The 21,280-nt window shown below is 55.2% G+C and overlaps 1 protein-coding gene across 2 annotated transcripts; it reads right to left on the reverse strand.

Annotated features, from left to right (window-relative positions):
* Positions 1-1,178: 1,178 nt before the first annotated feature.
* Positions 1,179-19,929, reverse strand: P2RX1 (purinergic receptor P2X 1). Of its 2 annotated transcripts, XM_004012573.5 has the most exons (12): positions 19,541-19,929; positions 8,569-8,716; positions 8,224-8,295; positions 7,673-7,742; positions 7,349-7,445; positions 6,956-7,036; positions 6,559-6,700; positions 4,034-4,161; positions 3,506-3,596; positions 3,034-3,099; positions 2,628-2,729; positions 1,179-2,505 (listed from the first exon to the last, which is right to left on the reverse strand). In XM_004012573.5, the coding sequence occupies exons 1-12, from the start codon at positions 19,675-19,677 to the stop codon at positions 2,440-2,442; spliced, it is 1,200 nt and encodes a 399-aa protein (XP_004012622.2). In that variant the 5' UTR covers positions 19,678-19,929; the 3' UTR covers positions 1,179-2,439. The 2 variants fall into 2 exon arrangements, with proteins under 2 accessions (XP_004012622.2, XP_060251316.1); XM_060395333.1 differs by lacking the exon at positions 2,628-2,729.
* Between the last annotated feature and the right edge of the window lie 1,351 nt (positions 19,930-21,280).

Consider the following 21,280-nt stretch of genomic DNA (forward strand, 5'->3'; position numbering starts at 1 on the left):
ACAGCCAGGCAGGATATGGGCTGAAGCGTCCACTTGGATGTGGCAACAAGGGCACTGCTAGTAACCTTGGCAAGGGCATCTAGACAGGTTGTAGGGGCTGGAGGCCAATTGTAGAGGGGGTGATGCAGAGGAAATACATGTAGACTGGTCTTTCCGGAATGGTATTGGCAGAGAAGAGAGGGCAGGCTGAGCAGCAGGGAAACAGAAGGGTGAGAAGGTGGCAGGGTGGAGAAGCAGGGCGAGAAGGAGGTGGAAGAGGGGAGCAGACACAGGAGTGGGAGAGGGAGGAGAGACAGCCTCTAGTGGGAGGTCTCCAGGCTGGGTGAGGTTTGGAAATCAAGAAGGAATCCTCTGCTCGCTCAGGAGGGAAGCAGACAGGAGGTGCAAAACCCGGCAGATCCAGAGAAGGAAGGGAGGGAAAAAGAGGGAAAGTTCCTGTTTTGTAAAATCCGAGACACAGCTCTTTGCTAGGGAAGAGGGCAGAAGGCCAAGGGCCTGAGGGCAAGGGGTGGGGCTAGCCTATGCCATCCAATATGGTAGCCAGTAGCCACATGTGGCAATTTAAATTAACACAAATGCAATTAAACATCCAGTTCCTGGGTTGCGTGAGCCACGTTTTAAATACTGGCCACACGTGAATACTACGTTGGGCAGCACAGATAGAGAACGTTCTGTCACTGGTGCTGGACAGTGCTGGTCTAAACAGAGCATGGTGATGGGGATGCCCAGAGACCCCATGTGGCCGGAAGGTCATGCCCACAGCAGGGTCCCTGGAGACCCCTTGCACACTGTCTCCATTCAAGACCTGTCTCTCCTCTTTGGGACTCCAGCACAATTCTCTCCTAGGACAGCCAATCCCTTCCTCAGCCCAGCTTTCATGAGGCCATGCCTGGAGTCTCTGCTTGTCCCAGTGCTAGGCCTTTCGAAACCAGGGCAGGGGCATGTGGAAGACTGGGAAGAGCACCAATGTTCAGGGCTGTGCCAGGACAGTGGCCCATGGATAAAGGTGAACCAATCCCCAGTACTGCCTCTGCGGGGCTCAGGGCTTAAGGGTCAGCTCATCACCTCCATGGAGAGATCCAGGAGGACCTCAACGATCACTCAGCTCAGCCCTGAGTTTCACAGCTGGGAACGCTGAGTTTCAGAGAAGGCGGGAAAGAAAAGGCAGAGGGCAGAGGTTTGAACTCATTCACCATTCCTTTTATTATCCTCCACCCCTTGATTTCTCAGACCTTGTGTTAACAGAGCTGGGCAGGCCTTGGGAGCTGGGGCTGGGTCACAGGCAGAGAGCCCAGGATTTGGCTGAGGCTCCCACCCTGACCAGAGGTAGCTGAGTAAGGATCCATCACTAAGAAGGGCCGTCCTGGCCTCACACACTTCAGGATAACACATCCCCATGGAGGCGACAAGGCGTGGACCATGAGTCTGTGCCTGGGGGTGTAGGTGTGTTCAGATGGCTGTGTTTGCAGGGCCCAAGCTGTTCAAACACACAGTGTGGATGGGAGGAGGGTGTGCATGTGGGTGAGTGCACGTGTGTGTGTGCATGAGACACTGTGTGGCTTGTGAGCACACTACACACCTGCTCAAGGCCTGCACCTGCCAGGCAATGCTGGCTGCAATGAAGTCTGATACCCCATCAGGAGCAGTTCTAAAACTTAGGTCCTGAAGGGTTATGCTATCCTCGGAGACTGTGACCAGCCCTGGCAATTCTGGTTCGGGAGATCTGGGGTGTGCCCAGGAGCCGGCGCTGTTTTTGGATTTCTTTGTTTGTTTGTTTTTGGCCTCGTGGCTTGTGGGATCCTAGCTCTCTAATCAGGGAATCATGCCCTGGCCATTGGCGGTGAAAATCCTAACCACAGGACCACCAGGGAATTCCCAAGTGCCAGCACTGTTGATGAGCATCCCAGGGAGATCTGGGGCCAGTAGGAAGCAGGGCTCAAGGTTAGCCATCCAATAGCACTCTGCGATGCTGCAAACATCTCTTGTGGTTCAGTAGGACAACTGCTAGCCACATGTATATTTACCAATTGTAATGTGGCTAGCTGGAGGAACTGAAGTTTTAATTTTATTGAATCCTAATTAATTTAAATTTAAATAATCCCCCGCAGTTAGTGGCTGCCACTGGGGAGAGCAGAGGTCTGGAGACATGAGGGAGCAGGATGGATGGATGAGGGCCCAGAGGGACAGGCACAAAGCTTGGGGCCAGGAGTGGCTGAGGCTGGGGAAGGCTTCCTTGGGAGGGTTGCAGAGTTGGAGCTGGAGCCCAGAATTGTGAGCTTCCGGCAACTTGGTGTCTGCCTGGCTGAGAAGGTGGGAGAGCTCCTGGGGAGATCCTTCCACCCTGGCGGGGGGACCCCTCTGCCTTGGCTGGGACCCCACCAGCTTCCCAGGGAGCAGGGCTCCCCTCCTGCTGCGTCCAGTAGGAGCTGGGGATGGAGGTCAGGATGTCTTCATGTTCTCCTGCAGAACCAGGGTGGAGCCGGTGGCCGCGGGGTCACGCTCTCCCTGTGTGGGCATTGGGGCGGGGGTGGGGGGGGGGCGGTCAGCCACCCGGAAGCAGCTGGGTCCCCGGAACAGACATGCGGGGCCTGAAGCCTCTGAGGGGCCGAGCGGGGGAGTTCTCTTACCGCCCCTGAGCCCATGTCCTCCGCGTACTTGAACTTCTTCTGCTTGTAGTAGTGCCTCTTGGGCAGGATGTGGAGCAGAAGGAGGTCACAGAGAACCGTGGCCTGAGGGGGCGGGTGGAGGACAGAGCACAGGGGCCTGGGGACAGGACCCTGCACACCCCACCTCCGTCCCTGCTGACCTCGGCGCCCAGGCTGAGTCCTGTCTGGACTCAGGTCCCCTCCCACCTCTGTCCTGCCCCAGCTCTGGGCCTCGGTTTCCTCAGACAGGCTGTGGGTCTACGGAGGTGGGGTGGGCTCAGAAAGAGTGAACAATTTCGGTCAGGTTTTGGGGTGGGAGACTTGTTGCTGAGGTGTGGGAGGAGAGGGACTGACCCCAGCACAACGACCGCATGGCCTCAGCACTTACCACCCCGAAGATGCCAATCCCAGAGCCGATGGTGGTCATTGTGGGAATGATGTCAAACTTCCCAGCCTGGTGGCAGGGCCCAGGGGAAAGAAGCATTAACGGTCAGAAAGGTCTGATGGACAAGGCCTTCCTCAGAAGCCCTAAGATCAGGCCGGGGGCAGGGGGACCTCCCCACCCTCCAGTGTTTCCTGACCCCATAGCCCACTGCCCACGGTCCTGGCTTTGCATGGGGTCGCAGCCACTGGTCAGGAGCCCTGGGTTTTGACCTTGGCTCTGCCTCCCTGGACATGCCGAGATAGAGGGGCAGTGTATTCACAGGCTGGAAAGTCCTGCCCGCAACAGCACATTATCAGATATGGAAGTGCTGAATGAGGCCCATCCAATTTCCCATCACCTAAAACCATAGACACCCCAGAGACACCAGCAGGAACCAAGAATGTGTCTCAGGCCACCCTTCACACTACACACTCACCTTGCCGTCCACCAGGATGTCAAAGCGAATCCCAAACACCTTGAAGAGGTGCCGGTAGTTGGTCCCATTCTCCACAAAGTGCCTGGCAAACCTTGGGGAAGGGGAGAGGTGGCAGGAATGATGGAGAAACATCTTGGGTCGGAAGTTCCCAGAGCATCAGGAATGCTGGAGCCCTTATAGGTCCATGAGGAAGCCCCATGCCCCCGAGTATTACACAAAAGGGGACTTGTTGGCAGGAGTCCAAGCCTCATTCCAGGAATGCTGTATTCAACCATCACCCTAACTCCTGAGGTTGGCAATTTCCCCAGCCAGTCCTGGCCAGGTGGGCTTCAAGGGAATGGAGAGCCAGGGGTGGGGCTCAGGCCTCTAAGCTTGTGCTCCCTGCTTGGCCAACCCCAGGAGGATGGGAGTTTCCCAGGCTCCTCTGCTCCCCTCCTGGGGATACCTGCTTGATCTCAAGGGATGAAGGGAGTAGAAAAACCCATGGGGCCCCAAGGAAGGAGGCACTAGTGGGGGCCCGGCAGGCACCTGAAGTTGAAGCCTTGAGACAGTTTTTTCTCCTCATACAGCCCATGGAACTCGTAGACGGGTTTGCAGTGCCGCACGTGCCAGTCCAGGTCACAGTGCCAGTCGATGGTGATGCCCACCACCCCACCCTGCCAGGGATACAGGAGCTCAAGATCCAGGGTATAGGATCAAGAAGTCCTGCCTGGTAACTGGTGCCAGCAGTCTCTTGAAGAGGGAACATTTTTGTTTAGCTGTTTGTTTGAGAAGAGACCCTGAGAAGCTGCTTGAGGGTTGAGGTCCTGTCACCCTCTCTGGCCCTAGCTCCCGCCCATCACACTCCAGTTTCTAGAATCCACCAAATTCTTCCTACCTCAGGGCCTTTGCACATGCAGTCACCCCTCCCCCACCTCCCATTCCTACAAGGTTGCCTCTTTCTCATCCTTTGGTCACTTCTCCTGAGAGGCCTCCCCTAACCACCACCCTCAGTCTCAAATATGCCCCTGTGATTCCTTCTGAAGTGTTTTCTTCTAAAACATGTTTTACTTTATAGCCATATATTTATTCTCTGTGATTATTCACCCATGACCATAAACTCCACAAGGGTGGGACCGTCTCATTCACACTGATTCCTGAGTCCTAGTGTGGGAGGCAAGGAAATCGCTATTGAATTAAAGAGTGAGTTTGTAGGGACTTCCCTGGTGGCTAAGACTCTGTGCTCCCAATGCAGGGGGCCCAGGTTCGATCCCTGATCAGGGAACATGCCAGAACTGAGAGTTCGCACACTGCAACTAAAGAACCTGCTCGCCGCAAGGAAGATCGAAGGTCCCGTGTGACACAGTAAGACCTGGCGTAGTCGGATAAATAAATAAGACATACTTTTAAAAGTAAGTTTGTAAAGACATGGACTGGGAAGAAAGAACCTGAGAAAGGGAAGCTCCTCTGGGCAAGGCAAGAATCAGGGACAGGTGGGGCTGGGCTGAGCAAGAGGAGAGTTGTGTCAGGTCAGAGCAGGCGTGGAGCTAGGCAGGTAAGCCAGAGGCTAGATGCTTGCAGACAATGGTGATGGGTGAGAAGTTCCCAGTGAGGGTGGCAGGGAGATTTTTAGGAAAGGGGAAAACTATAACATTCAGCTTTCTGGTCCTGTGTCTTGCTACAGAGTAAAACCCCTCCAGGGGTTGGAAAACTGAGGATTGAGGGCCAATTTTGTTTACCTATTGTCTGTGGTTGCCTTTGCCCTGGGTCGTTGGAATGGAGACCATGTGATCTGTGGCTCATACTTATTCTCTGGCCCTTTAAAGAAAGTTTGTCGACCCCCATACTAGTTAAAGGTATAGTGAATGAGGGCTTGCCAGGTGGCTCAGTGGTAAAGAATCTGTCTGCCAAGCAGGAGACGTGGGTTCGATCCCTGGGTCGGCAAGATCCCCTGGAGAAGGAAATGGCAACCCACTCCAGTGTTCTTGCCTGGGAAATCCCATGGACAGAGGAGCCTGGCAGGCTACAGTCCATGGGGTTGCAGAAGAGACGGACCAGACTGAGCGGCTAAACAACCACAAATGGTGAGTGAGTTGTTTTGGGGGGTGATGTCACAGAAAGGGACTGATTTCCATCTCGGAGTCCTGCAGGAGCCTGATGATGTGAATCACGGGCAAACATGTCCCTTGGATGCCTCGGGCCAGGCAGCACTGATGTGCCATCCTGTGTGTGAACTCACTTGACCTCAGGACAACCCCGCAAGACTTGTGCTTATTATTTTTCCCACTGCACAGGAGTACAAGCTCAGAAACACTGAAGGGAGGGAACTTGTCTGAGGTCATGTGGCTCGTTCAGGCCAGAGCCAGGATCTGAACCCAGACAGGCTGGTCTGTGCTCCTTATAAAGTTCCCCTCCTCTCAGAACCCCATGTGACTGCACATCTGAGAATTCCTCCAGAATTCCCAGTAACCCCAGGCAGGCACAGGACTTCTCAAGGGCATGGACCATGGGATTTAAGTTGCTTTTATCTAATATTTAAAAGGCAGAACTTCCCTGGTGGTTCCACCTGCCAATGCAGGGGACATGGGTTTGAACCCCAGTCTGGGAAGATCCCACTTGGTGTGGGACAACTACGCCTGTGTGCTGCAACTTCTGAAGCCTTTATGCCCTAGAGCCCATGCTCTCCAACAAGAGAAGCCACCGCAGGGAGAAGCCTGCTCACTGCAACTAGAGAGTAGCCTAAGCTCGCATGCAGCAATGAAGACTCAACGCATCCAAAAATTAACTAATGAACGAAAAAGAAAAACAGCGGGCCCTCAGAAGACATCCAGGTCTCATCTGCCTACGGCCATTCATTCTGGGCACCTCCTCAGTGCCAGGTCCATGCCAGGGCCTGCCAAGGACACAGGCCTGCATCTCAGGGGCCCCAGTATTAAGGGATAGGTCTGTATATATGGTCAGCCAGAAAGAGGGGCTTGGGGGCATGGGGTGGTCAACTGGGCCTGTTAACCCAGGTCAAAAAATAAGGCCCAGTGATATGGGGTCCAGGCCTCCCCACACACCAGGCACTATACCTTCTCGGCCAAGGTGCTGAAATTCTGGCCTGACTCCTGTACCACATAGCCGAGCTTGAAGACTGGACACAGAGGGTGCAAGGTCTTGTGAAAGAGGCAGGTCTTCATGTAGCGGGCATCCACCTCCTCCACCAGGTTGCGCCTGCGCAGGCAAGAAGGCAGCAGCATGCCAGCTGGAAGGGCACCCACCCTGCCCAGGAGCTCGGGGGGCCCCTCCCTCCCAGGCCCCAGAGACGCTCCTCCCACAGCCCTTGGAGCTGAAGGCAGCCGCCCCACATGCAGGGGCCCAGCCGAGCTTCTGCCCCCAGAAGGAAATCAACATGAGTGCCGGGTGTCAGAGGTGACAAGCCGTGGCCTCCAAGGGCCTCCTGCGTCTCTGCCCGCTTTTCCCACTAACCTGGTGACCTTGAAGCGTGGAAAGCTGATGCTGTTCTTGATGAAGAGAGTGAAGTTCTCGGCCTCTCGGAGAAGGGCAGGGCTGGAGGAGACCGCACTCACTCACCAGCCCCTCCCCAGGAATCCCCTGCGGGCCCACAGGAGCTGGCCTGGGGGGCTGGGACTGTGAGAACCCACGGGGTCTTCCTGGGTCACTGAGGGGTGCGCATGCTGTCATGTGGACTCCCAGGCCCCTCGATCAGGGGCCGGGGCATCTTTGGCCTGGGCGGCACAGTTGGGGTGTGGGTGGGGTTGGAAGCAGTGGGGATAGACCCTTCCCAGAGCACAGATCCAGACCCCCCTCTATCTGGGCTGGGGACCCTGCTCCCCGCTCCCGGGAAGGACAGGGCGTTACCATGGGATGTTGTCATCCACCTCCACGGGGCACCAGCCAAAGATCTCGCAGGTCTGCACGGTGTCGTTGAAGGCCACACACTTGCCTGTGCGGATGCCTGCAGCGAGGGTGGAACCCCTGGGTGCCCACCCCAAGCTGGGGCTGCAGAGGAGACTCCCCAGGCCCCACTCCTGGGAGCCCCCAGTGATGGGGCACCCAAGAGCAGAAGCATGAAGACAGACCTTCTGGGATGGGGGAGGCCAAGGTCGGGGTGGCCGGAGGGGAGGGGGCAGGAAGGACTTCCTGGAGGAGGAAGCCTGGAGCTGCAGAAGGGAACGGCCTTACCTTGGGCCTTTCTTTCTGCCTTTCCCGGGGTGCAGCCGCTATTATTTGTGCACGTGCCCCCTTCCGGATTCTGGGGGAGGAGAGAGCTGCTGGCCACAGGCCCCCTGGGTTGGGTCCTGAGTAGATACACAGACATCCTACCCACCCCTGCCCCCAGGGCCCTAGGGATGGTGTGGGGCAGGATCTGAGATCCCTTCAGGGTGACCCTTGCTCACAGCCTCCTTTCCCCAGTCCCCCCACCGCCTGGACCCCTCTGGGCTTGTGCCCAGCTGTCTCAGGGCTGATGTCAGCTGGCAGAGATGGGGGGGAAGGTGTTGGGGACTGGGCAGGCACTGAGGCTCAGCATCCTGCTTGACACACAGCTGGGAGGGAAGCCTCAGCTCTGCCAACGGTGGGCCATCACTCTGTGTGAATCTATGCCTGAAATTCCATCACGATGGCCCCGCAGGGAGGCTTAATCAAGCTTTCCCTCCAGTACTCAAGGGGACCTCCTCTTCCACATCACTTTTTCCTGAAGGTTCAAGAAACAGGGAATGGGTAACAGTCCTCACCTCTGCACAGTGACCTTGAGCCTGCCGGGGGGTGGCGATAAAATTGGTCATGACCACGAAGGAGCTGTCCCCCTGGAAGTGAGAGGCAAGGGGAGGGCAAGACAGGGTTCTGAGCTGGGAGAAGAGCCCGGAGAACACCAGCATGGTCCCAGCCAGCCCCCAGAACCCACAGGACCCCCAGCAGCCTCTACACTCATGACATCAGAGTGGGGTGACGGCACTGGGCTGCATCTGTGCCTCATTCACAGGGAAACTGAGGCCCACAGGGAGGCAGGACAGAGCCTAACCCCGCTCTGAGACTGCACGCCCTGTGGGTAGGAGGTGCCCCCCGAACAGTCAGCTCACCTGTGCTGGGAAGACGTAGTCAGCCACATCCCAGACCTGGGGGCCCAGGCTTGGGAGCTGTGTCACAGCCAGACCTTTGAGTTTAATAGACACACTGCTGATGAGGCTGCTCGAGGTCTGGTAGCCCTTCTCGTAGACAAACACCCACCTGGAGGGGGATGAGGAGGGCAGAGGGGCCAGAGCTGGGCAGGGCCACTCCAGGATGGCACGAGGCTGTGGGCCACTGCCACTTCCTCCCTCCTCCAGGGAGGGGAAGTCCTTTCCCTTCCCGTCCCCAAGGGCATCTCTGAGGCCACTCTACTCCTAAAGCTTGGTGTGGGGCTGGAGGCGGGTAATCTTCGCCTGCCTCCCTGTGCTGGAGCTCCATCCTTCTTTTCACTAGGAAAATGCTAATTCCCAGGGAGAAGAGGCCCTGCATGTCTCTTTTGGCTTCTCTTCCAAGAGTAGGGTTTGCTGGAGGCCAAGCTTCTTGGGAGCTCATGCGGTAAAGAATCTGCCTGCAGTGCAGGAGACCTGGGTTCGATCCCGGGTCAGGAAGATCCCCTGGAGAGGGAAATGGCAACCCACTCCAGTATTCTTGCCTGGAGAATCCCCATGGCCAGAGGAGCCTGGCGGGCCATAGTCCGCGGAGTCGCAGAGTTGGACACAACTGAGCAACTAACACTTTCACTTTTCAAGCTTCTTGGACCCGTCTTCATCCCTATCTCCTTCCTTCCTGAGTCGCTCCCACTGAGAAGCAGCAGAGCATGGTGATGGCTGAGAGCCTGACCTTTGGTGTCCAAGTCCGGGCTTGCATTTCACAGGCTCTATGATTTGGGGAAGCTATTCAATTCCTCTCTGTTTCAGTTTCCTTGTAAAATGTAAACAACAAGAGTACCAACAGTACTTGTGCTGTGAGTCAATGCCTGGAAAAGCACTTAGAATGGAAACTGACATGGGGTAAGCGCTATATGGACAGACATTGCTGCTGCTGCCAAGTCACCTCAGTCCTGTCCAACTCTGTGCGACCCCTTAGACGGCAGCCCACCAGGCTTCCCCGTCCCTGGGATTCTCCTGGCAAGAACACTGGAGTGGGTTGCCATTGCCTTCTCCAATGCATGAAAGTGAAAAGTGAAAGTGAAGTCGCTCAGTTGTGTCCCACTCTTAGCAACCCCATGGACTGCAGCCTACCAGGCTCCTCTGTCCATGGGATTTTCCAGGCAAGAGCACTGGAGTGGGGTGCCATTGCCTTCTCCAGACAGATAGTAGCTACTATTATCTCAGCCATGCTGGGAGCTCCTGGGGAGGGGAACTGAGTGGAAGGGAAGCCAGAGAGGGCAAATGGCCCTTTGAGGGACTTATAGCATCTGGCCCCAGGTGAGGCCCTGGTGGGAGTGGCTCAGGTTGGAGGCCTCCCAGCTTTCCTGGGAAATTCTGGCCTTCCCCTCCCAGCATCAAGAACCCCTGCTCTTGGGACTTCCCTGGTGGTCCAGTGGCTAAGACTCCACACTCCCAATGCCAGGTGCCTGGGTTCCCTCCCTGGCCAGGGAACTAGATCCCACAAGCCGCAACTAAGACTTCTCACGCTGCAGCTAAAGATCCTGCATGCTGCAACGAACACCCAACTCAGCCACATAAATGAATATTTTCAGAAAAGAGCCCCTGTTACTTGAGGTTCTTCATTTTTAATCTGGGAGGTTTCGTGGGGCCAACCTCCTTCCTGGCCCCATGGTGGGGGCACATGACCACAGCTTGCTAAGCAATGTTCCATTGCCCTTGCAATGGCAACGGGCCTAAGCATGGGCACAGAATCCCGAGGAGTTTCAGCAAGGAGGCCAGAATTTTTCTGGAAATTACTGGGAAAGAGACATCATCTCGGCTGGGTGGCTAAGCCAGGTGGTTACAAGACCAAAACTATGGTGAGTCATCTTTGTTATCTCACGGAGAGAGCAAGCCTGAGAATGAAGCCAACTTAAGAGAAAAGCCAGGCCAGGAGACGGAGAGGACTGGACTGCTGACAGTGCCGTTTGAGCACCTGGATCCTGCCATACCTGAAGCATGTTGAAAAATCTACTTCTGGACTTTCCAGTTACATGAGCTCATAAATTCTTTTCCTTTATTTAAGCCAGTTTGGGTTTGGTTTCCGCTGCTTGCAAATGAAGGTTCTGGAGAATACTCCTCTCCAGGGTGTGGTCCCCTTCCTTCAGGAAAGAATCTTGGCGATTCACTGTAAGTGTGTGTGTGTGTGTGTGTGTGTGTGTGTGTGTGTGTGTGTGTCCATGGTACCCATCAGAGTGTGTAGTCGTGTATCTCCAGGGCAAATCTGTGAGCACAACTGTGGCTGCGACTGAGTGTCGGGGGGTGTGTTTCTGCCTCTGTCACTGCTCACACTACCTTTAACCCACCTGTCCAAAGCAGAGCTCAAAATCCCTCTTCTGTCCCCCAGAACTCAGGCTCCAAGACAGGATTCTCCCGGCCTCTTATTCTCAGAGCCACTGCTGGCTCTCTGGGGGTGTCTCCCTGCTCCAGGCCCCAGGAGGGCAGCCCACCATGTCCTCCTCTCCCCTCCTAGAGTCCACTCCTCTCCTCTAAGCCCCTTCCCGGCCATCCCCCTCCTGGACCGCAGCCTGGTACTGGCCCTTAGGAACTTAAGCATGGTCACTGCTGCCCCCTGCAGGCCTCAGATGGTAACAGGCGAGGTCCAACGGAGGCTCCTACTGCTCAGCGTCCTGAGCCTGCCTCTCCATCTCCAGCCTCACCAAGGAAGGTGGGCCGTCTGAAGTCGCTGTTGTCAGGGAAGATGGGGAGCTGCCCCATATTCTGAACTCACTGCAGGAGAGGTCACAGACCCGCCTCTTGGCAGCTCCCATTCCTGACATCTTAGCCTCATTTCTCTCTTTGCCCCAAACCAACTCCTCATGTAGAGATGGAAAAAGAGGCCAAAGGGAGTGTGAAATCAGTCCTGAATATTCATTGGAAGGACTGAGGCTGAAGCTGAAGCTCCAATACTTTGGCCACCTGATGCGAAGAACCGACTCATTGGAGAAAATCCTGACACTGGGAAAGATTGAAGGCGGGAGAAGAAGGGGACGACAGAGGATGAGATGGTTGGATGGCATCACTGACTTGATGGACATGAGTTTGAGCAAGCTCTGGGAGATGGACAGGAAAGCCTGGCATGCTGCAGTCCATGGGGTTGCAAAGAGTTGGACACGGTTGAGCAACTGAACTGAACTGAAGGGAGTGTCCCTTCTGTGTCTGAGACAGACCCCAGGCTTGAAGCCCCCAGCCCAGGATTCTGCCCCTTTTTCTGCAGAGCAGCCTGGCATCAACATGTCTACCGGGAGCCACACCGAGGCTGTGCCCTGGAGCCAATGTTGCCATTCCCGGCTGTGTCTGCCCCCAGGAGCTGTCAGTCCCGGGAGGCCCAAATCTGGCCTCAGTGACCGTAGTTCTGATAATAAGAGAATGACAATGGCGCCGTTTGGCCCGCCCCTCCAAACCAATGCTCACCTGGACTGGGTCTCGTAGTCACCACCCCAGGAAGGCCACCGGGGGGGCCTGATGCCAAAGAGACCAGCATCTTCAGAAGCCCCTCTTCTCCCAGAAATTCTCTTTCCCATTCTTTCCTCCTCACCCTCTGCAACACCCTGACCTGGTCTCTCTTCTCTAACAGCCCCTTGTGGGAGAGGTCACATGGCGGAGTGGCTGAGGGTGCGGCCTCTGGAGCCGCAGAGGTCAAGGTTCAAGTACCAGCAGCGCCACTCACCAGCTGTGTGGCTTCAGGCTAAAGACTAAACCTCTTGAGCCCTGGATTTCTCAGTTAAAAAGGAAGTGAAGGCACCTGCCTCAGAGATGCTGCTGATGCAACAAACGCAGCCACTCACTGAGCCTGGGCCTCAAGAAGAGAAAGAGTCTAGGTGATTGGAGGATGCCCCCGTGAGTTCTCTTTAAGGAAATCAGCACAGTGCTTGGCATGCAGTTAGCCCATAAAAAACCAATCCTATTTATTTACGGTTTCTGGTCCTCCTTCACTAATTCCTCCTTAAATGTCAATCTGCCCCCGTCCCCTGGCTTCTATTCTGGGCCCAGGCAGAACCCTGTGTGCACCGCCGCAGGCACACTTTGTCCCTGATTTTCTATCTCCGCTTCTGCACTCTCCTCTGAGATTCAATCCCACACATTCATTTAGTCAGTCAACAAGTATCTATTTATCAGGCCCTGTTATGTGCCAAGGACCACTCTAGGCATGAAAAATACAGAAGAGAACCCAACAAACCCCAATTCTGCTCTCAAAGAGCTTATCCAAATGTTGAAGCTCCAGCTGTGAATATTCGGTGACACACACTCCTTCCCCTTGCCCTGGGCCCACCCTGCCTCCAAACATCGCACAGTTGCCTCCAACTTAACTCGACCCTTTGGAAAACAGTCTAGAATTTCCTCGAAAAGTTAAATGCGGAGGAACTTCCCTGGTGGACCAGCAGTTAAGAATCTGCCTTGCAACGCACGGGACACAGGTTCGATCCCTGGTCTGGGACTGAGATCTCACATGCCGCAGACCAGCTAAGCCCGTGTGCCGCAACAGCTGAGTCCAGGCACCACAACCGGAGGGTCTACAAGGAAGATCCCGTGTGTGGCAACCAACACCTGAGGCAGCCCCATAAATAAATAGATAAATATTAAAAAAGAAGTCAAACATGAAATTGCCATTGACTCAGCAACTCCACTGCTAGTGAGAGAGTCAATTCCTAGGCAGTTTGATGAGAAGTCCAGGGTCCCTGAGAAGGAGGGAGGGGGCTGGGGTTCTTGAAGAGGAGATGGGGATCTGGAATTCTCAAGGAGGAGGAAAGGACAAACATCTTTTTTTTCTCTCTATTCCTTAGTCTTAGTCACATAAATCATTTTTTTTCCTTTAAGCCTGGAACTGATGATTACACAACAAACAGCTCAGTTTCAACTCTGTACTAAAGATTATAGCTTCTCCTTCCTGAAAACCTTCTGGCTAATCCTGTTATCTTAAAATGTAAAATATGGGAGTGGGTCTAGTAAGATATTTACAATCTTGAGACATTCTTTTGATTTATTGTAATAACTAATTTAAAAAGTATATAACTCCCTTGCTTAGAATAGCGAGGGGGACACTCTCCGTCCCCCTTCTGATGCCTATGTCGGAAGCTCTCTCTGTCCGTTTTCATACTTTAATAAAACTCTGCTACACAAAAGCTCTTGAGTGAGTAAGCCTGGTCCCTGGTCCCAAAGCTAAATCTCCTTTGGAGATCAAGAACCTGACACCGTTCACCATAAGCTACTACCGGGAACTGAATACCCAAGAAAACTGAAAACATATCCTCATAGAAACTCATACACAAATGTTCACAACAGTATCCACAAGCAGAAAGTGGAAACAACTCAGATGTCCAGCAAAGTGTGGAATTTCCGTATAATGGCATATTATCCAGCCCTGAAAAGGACCGAAGAACTGACACGTTATAATCAACGTGGATGAACCTTGCAAACATGATACTAAGCAAAAGAAGCCAGACACAAAAAGGCCACACGTTGTATGATTTTATCTACATGAAATATCCAGAATAGGCAAAGTAAGGGGTAAGGAGGTGCCATGGGGAATGATTGTCAATGGTATGAAGTTCATTTTCAGTTTAGTTCAGTCGCTCAGTCGTGTCCAACTCTTAACCCCATGAACCGCAGCACATCAGGCCTCCCTGTCCATCACCAACTCCCGGAGTCCACCCAAACCCATGTCCATCGAGTTGGTGATGCCATCCAACCATCTCGTCCTCTGCCGTCCCCTTCTCCTCCTGTCCTCAATCTTTCCCAGCATCAGGGTCTTTTCAAATGAGTCAGCTCTCTGCATCAGGTGGCCAAAGTATTGGAGTTTCAGCTTCAACATCAGTCCTTCCAATGAAGTTCATTTGGGGGTAGTGCAAATATTCTGGAATTAGATAGTGCTGATGGTGGCTCAGTGGTAAAGAATCTGCCTGCCAATATAGGAGTTGCAGGAAACACAGATTCGATCCCTGAGTTGGGAAGATCCTCTGGAGGAGGGCATGCCAATGCACTCCAGTATTTTTGCCTGGAAAATTCCATGGACAGAGGAGCCTGGCAGGCTACAGTCCATGGAGTCACAAAGAGTTGGACACGATTGAGCACAATGGTTACACAACTTTGTGATTATACTAAAAACCACTAACTTGCATATTTTGAAAGGATGAATGTTATGACATGGGAAATCCATCTCAAAACAAAAGTTCAACTGGGCCAAACTGAACACCTCAACTCCCCACAGAACTTGCTTCTCCCCACAGAACTTGCCATCTCAAAACAAAAGTTCAACTGGGCCAAACTGAACACCTCAACTCCCCACAGAACTTGCTTCTCTGGTGTCTTCATCCTGCAGGAAAGCGCTGTACCTATCCCAGCCCCCAGGCTCACAGCCTGGACGTGCGATGCTCACACCCCTCACTCTGCCTCTTGCTCATATTCTTTCATGGCATCCCTCCATCCTTCCTGTCTCCCCTTGGCTTTCACCAAAAGACCCAGAGAACTTTTTGTAGGGGGAAGGGCTGAGACACAAGAGGAGCTGGATCAGACTCCAGGGCAGCTCTGACATGGGACAGGGGGGGACAGGTCATGCGCTTGGTTGTACAGGGTGTAACCTTGGTCCATGCACTATCAAGCAGGCAGAACATCCCTGGGGAGAGCCCGGACCAGACTCCAAGCCCAGGAAGGATTGTGTTCAGAGCTGCAGCCCACACTGGGGGCTCAGGGGTTAATCAACATGCAGACAAGTCAAGCCGATGATTTGTCTTTAAATGTTTTGAATGAGTCGCCAGCCTCTAAAAACGAAGAAATGTTCCTTTCACCCATAAATTCCAGTTTCCTACCGCTCTTGAGAAGCCGGGAACTCTGGCCATGCCGGTCACGTCGCTCAGTGCCGCAATGGTGGGCAGAAGAGGCTGGGGGTGGCCATCCCCAGAGCGGGGCCGCGGGATGACGACCTGTCTGCCTTGCTCACCGCTTCTTACTTGGCCTCACCTTGTCCTGTCATCACTGCTGCATCTCAGCTGTCCTGCCTCTGACGGCCCCACTCTACCCCAGCACCTGCCTGTCCTGGGCCTTCCCCTGTTAGACACCCTCCCATGGCCCCCCACCACATACAGAAAAAAGCCCATGCTCCTCAGCTCAGCGTTGAGAGGTCTCAGCCAGCGGCCGTGCTCGCTCCTCCCTCCCCTCTCCCTTGGCTGCCTTCATGATTCCCCAGCCTAGTCCTAGCGACTCTTTCGCTGTTCCCTCCCTGACCCAGGACCTTTGATCACACGCGGCTCTCCTGCAGAAGCTCCTGGACTGAGGTGGGTACTCAACCAGGCTCCACCAATCAGGATACTCCCTATCCTTGGCCACAATGATTGGTTCTGAGATGAGCACATGACCCAATCCCAGCCAATAAGAGTTGGACCTGGGACTTTACGGGAACTCTGGAGGAGGAGATCAGAGTTGTGCGGCAGGGCTGCTGGTGGCCTTTTTTCTACTCTGCGGACAGAGAGTTGTCTTGAGAATGAGACCTCCGTGGAGGAAAGCAGAGCCGAGAAGAAGAGAGTCTGGCTTGCTTTTTTGGAGAACCCAATGAGACCAACCTGAATTCCTGAATTCCATCCCATAGAATGTGCTGCTTCTGCAACCTCATTGTGGAGGATCCAGGCAGGCCTGAAGCCTGCACTGATTTTTCAGTTACACAAACCAGTCAATACCCCCAACTCTTCATTTTGATTGGGTTTCTGTCAATAGGAACCAAGAAGTTCCAGCTAATCCATCCCCAGTCTCTCTCTCTCTCCTGTCCACCCTGTACCCCACCTCTATCCCAGGGAACCTGACACAGCCCTAGATACAGAGAAGATGCTGTAGAAGTGTCCTCAGATACCTCTTTCCCTGTGATAATTTGTATCTCTCCTTATCTCTGATAGGTGCACTCCAGGATCAGAGGCATGTGACTTCAAGTGCTCCATATAGGGGCACACAGAAGGCCCATGGGAAAGCCAAGAGCAAGATTGCCTGGACTATAGCCTCCTGGCCTTTGCTCAAGCCTGGTTCTATCACTATGTCACCTCCTCCAGGAAGCCTTCCCAGACTCCCCTTCCCACATGACATTCACAAATCCCCTTGAGACCCACCTGTGTGTGCAGCCAGACCTCTCTCCTTCCCTGACCAGAGCAGGCCAGACAGGGACATGTCCCAGCATACCCCATGTATGGACCTGTGAGGTCGTGAATGACAGCCCACTGCCAGCACACCTCCAGTATGGAGAGCTCATGACCTCCCAGGAGACGGCTCTAACTGTAAATTAACTCTGAATTTTAAATATTATTCCTTTATTCATTTATTTTTGTCTGCACTAGGTCTTTGTTGCTGCGTGCAGTCTTTCTCTAGTTGCAGTGAGCGGGGGCTACTCTCTAGTTGTCGTGCTGAGCTTCTCATTGCTGTGGCTTCTCTCGCTGTGAAGCACAGCCTCTAGGGTGCACAGACTTCTGTAGTGGCAGCTCACAGGCTCTAGAGTGCAAGCTCAGTGATTGTGGCACATGAGCTTAGTCGCCCCGAGGCATCTTCCCAGACTAGGGACTGATCCTGTGTCCCCTGCACTGGCGGGTGAATTCTTAACCACTGGCCCAACAGAGAACTCCTAACCGTCTTACCATGCTCAATCGCTCAGTCATGTCTGACTCTCCTACCTACTGTGGACTGCAGCCCCCCAGGCTTCTCTGTCCATGGAATTCTCCAGGCAAGGATACTGGGGTGGGTTGTCACGTTCTCCTCCAGGGGATCTTCCCAACACAGAGATTGAACCCGCGTCTCCTGCCTTACAGGCAGGTTCTTTACTGTCTTAACCACCAGGGGAGCCTTGGGAGGTGGGAGTAATTAAAGAAAGGCCATTCCTCTTCAGGAAAGAGCAAATTATTCAGCCTTCAGGCAACATCTTTAGAGGGTTTCCCAACCCCCTGCTCCATGAAACAGTTGAGAAATCGAGACCTCAATGGCTGTGGGTGCCTGGCTGAGCCGTCTGTGCAGTGATGGGAAGTGGCCAGATGAGGGAGCCAGAGACAGCAGGAGTCGCAGCCCCAGCGGGAGTTTGAGGGTCAGGTTAGGGGGTGTTTCAAAGGGACCCTGCCTTCCTCCCTCTGCTTTGTGACTTGGGCAGGTCAGTGCCCTTCTGTGAGCATGTTTCCTTTCCAGGATATCAAGGCCGACTTTGGAGCCACACAGCTGGATTATGATCCTGATCCTGCCTCTTTGTAGCTGTGAAAACCTGGCTAACTCAGTGTCTGAGTCTTAGCAACCCTAAGGAGTGCACTGACTGGGGAGGGAGGGAGAGAGGTCCCCATCCCTGGAGGCATGTGTTCAGCACCGGGTGGTGCCCTGGGGCATATGCTGTAGCTGGGGGTGGGGTGGGAGGACTGTCCCCTTTCCCTCTGACAGTTTGCGACCAACACACAGGAGGCATGGCGTTGCTCCCAGTGCTGATCCAGAAGCAGAAACAGGGAACCACAGGGGCTGCAAGGAGGACAACGTTTTCCCAGTCTCTAGGGGCAAGGGGTCGACTGGGCCCGGCTGGGCAACCCCTCCCTTCCCAGGAGGGTCAGGAGTGTGGCTAACGGTGAACCCATTAGAGGGGTTCGCCCTCGTGAGGTGGGAGAGGAGGAAGCTGGGGATTAGGAGGCCCTGGTTCAAACTGGGACTGGAGGCTGACTTGCTGCGTGACCTAGAAATTCCACTGCTCCCCTCTGGGTCCGTTTCCCTCACAAGTTCAGTGATACTGCAGATATCAAATTGGTTTGTGGACAGAAGGCTGAGGCTGAAAGGTCTCTGTGGCTGTGCTCTACCTGCTCGGTTCTGAGGCTTCGGGGACCGGATGGAGCCGAAGTGAGACTGTTTTGGATGATAAGGCCTGGGGGGACCAGGACTATGTGGTCGCCATTTGGCTCCTGGTCAGCCCGCCCTGGTTTGGTCTCACAGCAAAAATGGGGATGTGGAGACCAGAAGGGCAGGGTTACTGGTGCCCTAGATCCCCCAGCAGGGGCTGAACCCCCTTCAGTGGCCCTGGGGCCTCCGGGAGCCCTCTGTGGGGTCACTGTAAGTGCACCTCCCCTGCCCTGCTCACCGCCCCCCTACCCACACACCAGGGCACTCAGCCCCAGAGACACATCCCACAGCCACACCCGATAAGCAGGTGCCCAGACACATGAAGGCACACTCACCCCACGCAGAGCTCTGGGTATGCCACACACGCATCCACACACCACGCGTGTGATCACACAAGCACCTGCTAAGACAGCCAGGAAGATGGCCTTTGTGTGGACCCCAGAACAGCAGCCCATAGGTGAGTCCCGCCTACTTCTGCCCCTGCAGCCCTGGGAGGGTGGGATAGGTCCCATGATGCCCAGAAAGGGGCTGTCATCCCCAGGGCTAGAACCGACTTCCAACCTTCGTGTGACATGGCGCCTTTAAGGCACCAAGTGTTCTGAACCTGCAGGTGTCTCTGCTCAGTCTAGAGCAACCCAGGATGCCTCTAGTTCAGGCAGGCAGATGGGAGCAGGGTCTATCCCACACTGGCTTGTAAGGTGGGGCACTGCTTCCACCCCTCAGCAGTGCATTGGGAGGTCAGAGGTGGAAGGGCTCTGTGGGAAGCCGCTCGAGGGAACCGTTAGCTGTGAGTCAGTTCCTCAGAGCCCAACGGCTTAACCTCTTGTCGCCATATGACTGGGAGCAGGGCTGCCCCTCATCCCTGCGTCCCTGTCTCGGCAGCAGGTTAGCAGGTTCCCATTCCTTCTGAAGGGCACCAGAATGGTTTGTCAGGAGGGATGAGAGCCACGAGAGAAAGAAGGGCTCTCTGGGGCTCATGGGAGGCATCGCAGAGCCTGGAGGACAAGCCCTGGCTGGGGTCTGGTGACGGGGGGCAGCAGGGAGGGGGGTCCACACTTACCCAACGACGTAGACCAGGACCACGAGCTGGATCAGGCGGAAGACGACGCCCACCTTCTTGTTGCGCACAAGCACCATCCGGGGGGTGTCGTACTCGAAGAAGAAGGCAGCCAGCTCATCCTGGATCCGCTGCGCCATGGTGGCCAGGCTGGGGGCTGAGAACCGAGCCCCTTGCAAAGCCCTGGCTCCCCAGGGGTGAGCCAGGCGTCAATACTCACAGCGTCTACAGAGGTGAAGCTTCTAGGGCTTCCCCAGCCCCTCACAAAGAGCAGGGCGGAACAGGTGGGCCCAGAGGTCAGGAGTCAGAGGTCGGTTGGCAACACTTGAGTTGGATGGGAGCGTCCTTGGGTGGTCAGAGCTGCTCTTGGCCCCTGGCAGGCGATGGACTGTGGGCCAGCCGTGCCTGTGGACAAATAAATTCCCAAAGATAGATGGGGGCGGGGCTGGAGGGGGGCCACCCAGGCCCAGCCCCATTGCCCCTCCTGACTCGGCCTGGGCGGCCCGGCTGGGCCTCCGGAAACAGAAGTTGTTGGCAGGAAACCATGGGCCACACGTCATAAGGCAAAGATAAAGCCATCAGCCCCCCACAAACCTGGCAGAAGAGAGCTGGGGGCTCAGGCCAGGGCCTGGCTGGAGTGGCCTCTGGCAGAAGCCCTCCCCACACCAGGGACTCCTCCCGTATCCAAACATCCTCCCTGCCCTCCCTTGGCCCCCAGGTGGAGCACGCAGGCCCTGGGGCTCTGCAGCCAGGAGGGCAGAGAGGAAAGACGGCTGCTTCCTGGCTGGCTCCCTGACACTTGCTGAGCCCGAGGCAGGACCCCCACCCCGACCTCCCAGACCCCCTTCCATCCATCTGCCCCTCTGGATCTGAGCCTGGCCTGTGCCCAGTCAACTTCAGCACTGGGCTGGCATCTCCGACCTCCCACTGCTCCTGTCCTGGATTCACCTCCACTACCCTGAAACCAGCATTTCTGGGTACCTGGGTGCAGGTACCCAGACAGGATAAGGGCCACATCTATTACATGTCATGGACGGGCTCCCCGAGTTGAGCTTGGAAAGCTTGATGTGAGACTGTCTCGGTGCCCACTCCCAGCTCTGCTGCCTGCTAAAGGGCCCGGCACCTTGCCTCACCTCCCTTCTTCCTCCTCTGTGAAACCGGGAGATAGTGAGCTTTCTTCATAAGTCGAAATCCCGGGGATGGGTCCTGACAACACTGAGGACCAAGAAACTGAGGCGGCTCTTGAGCTTGGGGTGCAGCCCCTCTGCAGTCCCTGCACACGCCCCCAGCCCAGGCTCTGAACACAGGGGTCCCCGGGGGCTGGGCTGGGTTGGGGCAAGTCCTGTGTGAGCTCTCAGAACACCAGAGCTGGAAGCTTCCCCGCAGCTCCGCCTCATTCTGTAGGTGAGGAAACCGGAGCTAAGAGAGGAGAAGTGAATTGCCCAAGCTCACCCTGCATGGTACAGAAAGCCCCCGCTTGAAGCAGGAAGGTCTCCCCGGCCCTCCCTCAGCCCAGGCAGGGTGTTCTCAGGGTTCCCTCAGCCCTTCCCCCTACCCTGTCCAAGCTGCCCCACCCTGAAGTCTGATAGGAGTCTTCTTCCTGGCGGGGCTGTAACTGGGAAATCACTCTGGGCCCGGAGCCAGGCCCCAGGGCTGGGAATCCCAGCCTCTTGTCTGGGTAGAGCGGCCTTCTGGACAGCAAGGGACCCCCCACCCAGAGGGCAAGCCTGCAGCTCCTTCCAG

The sequence above is a fragment of the Ovis aries genome, chromosome 11 (genome assembly GCF_016772045.2).
Source record: "Ovis aries strain OAR_USU_Benz2616 breed Rambouillet chromosome 11, ARS-UI_Ramb_v3.0, whole genome shotgun sequence".
NCBI classification, from domain to species: domain Eukaryota; kingdom Metazoa; phylum Chordata; class Mammalia; order Artiodactyla; family Bovidae; genus Ovis; species Ovis aries.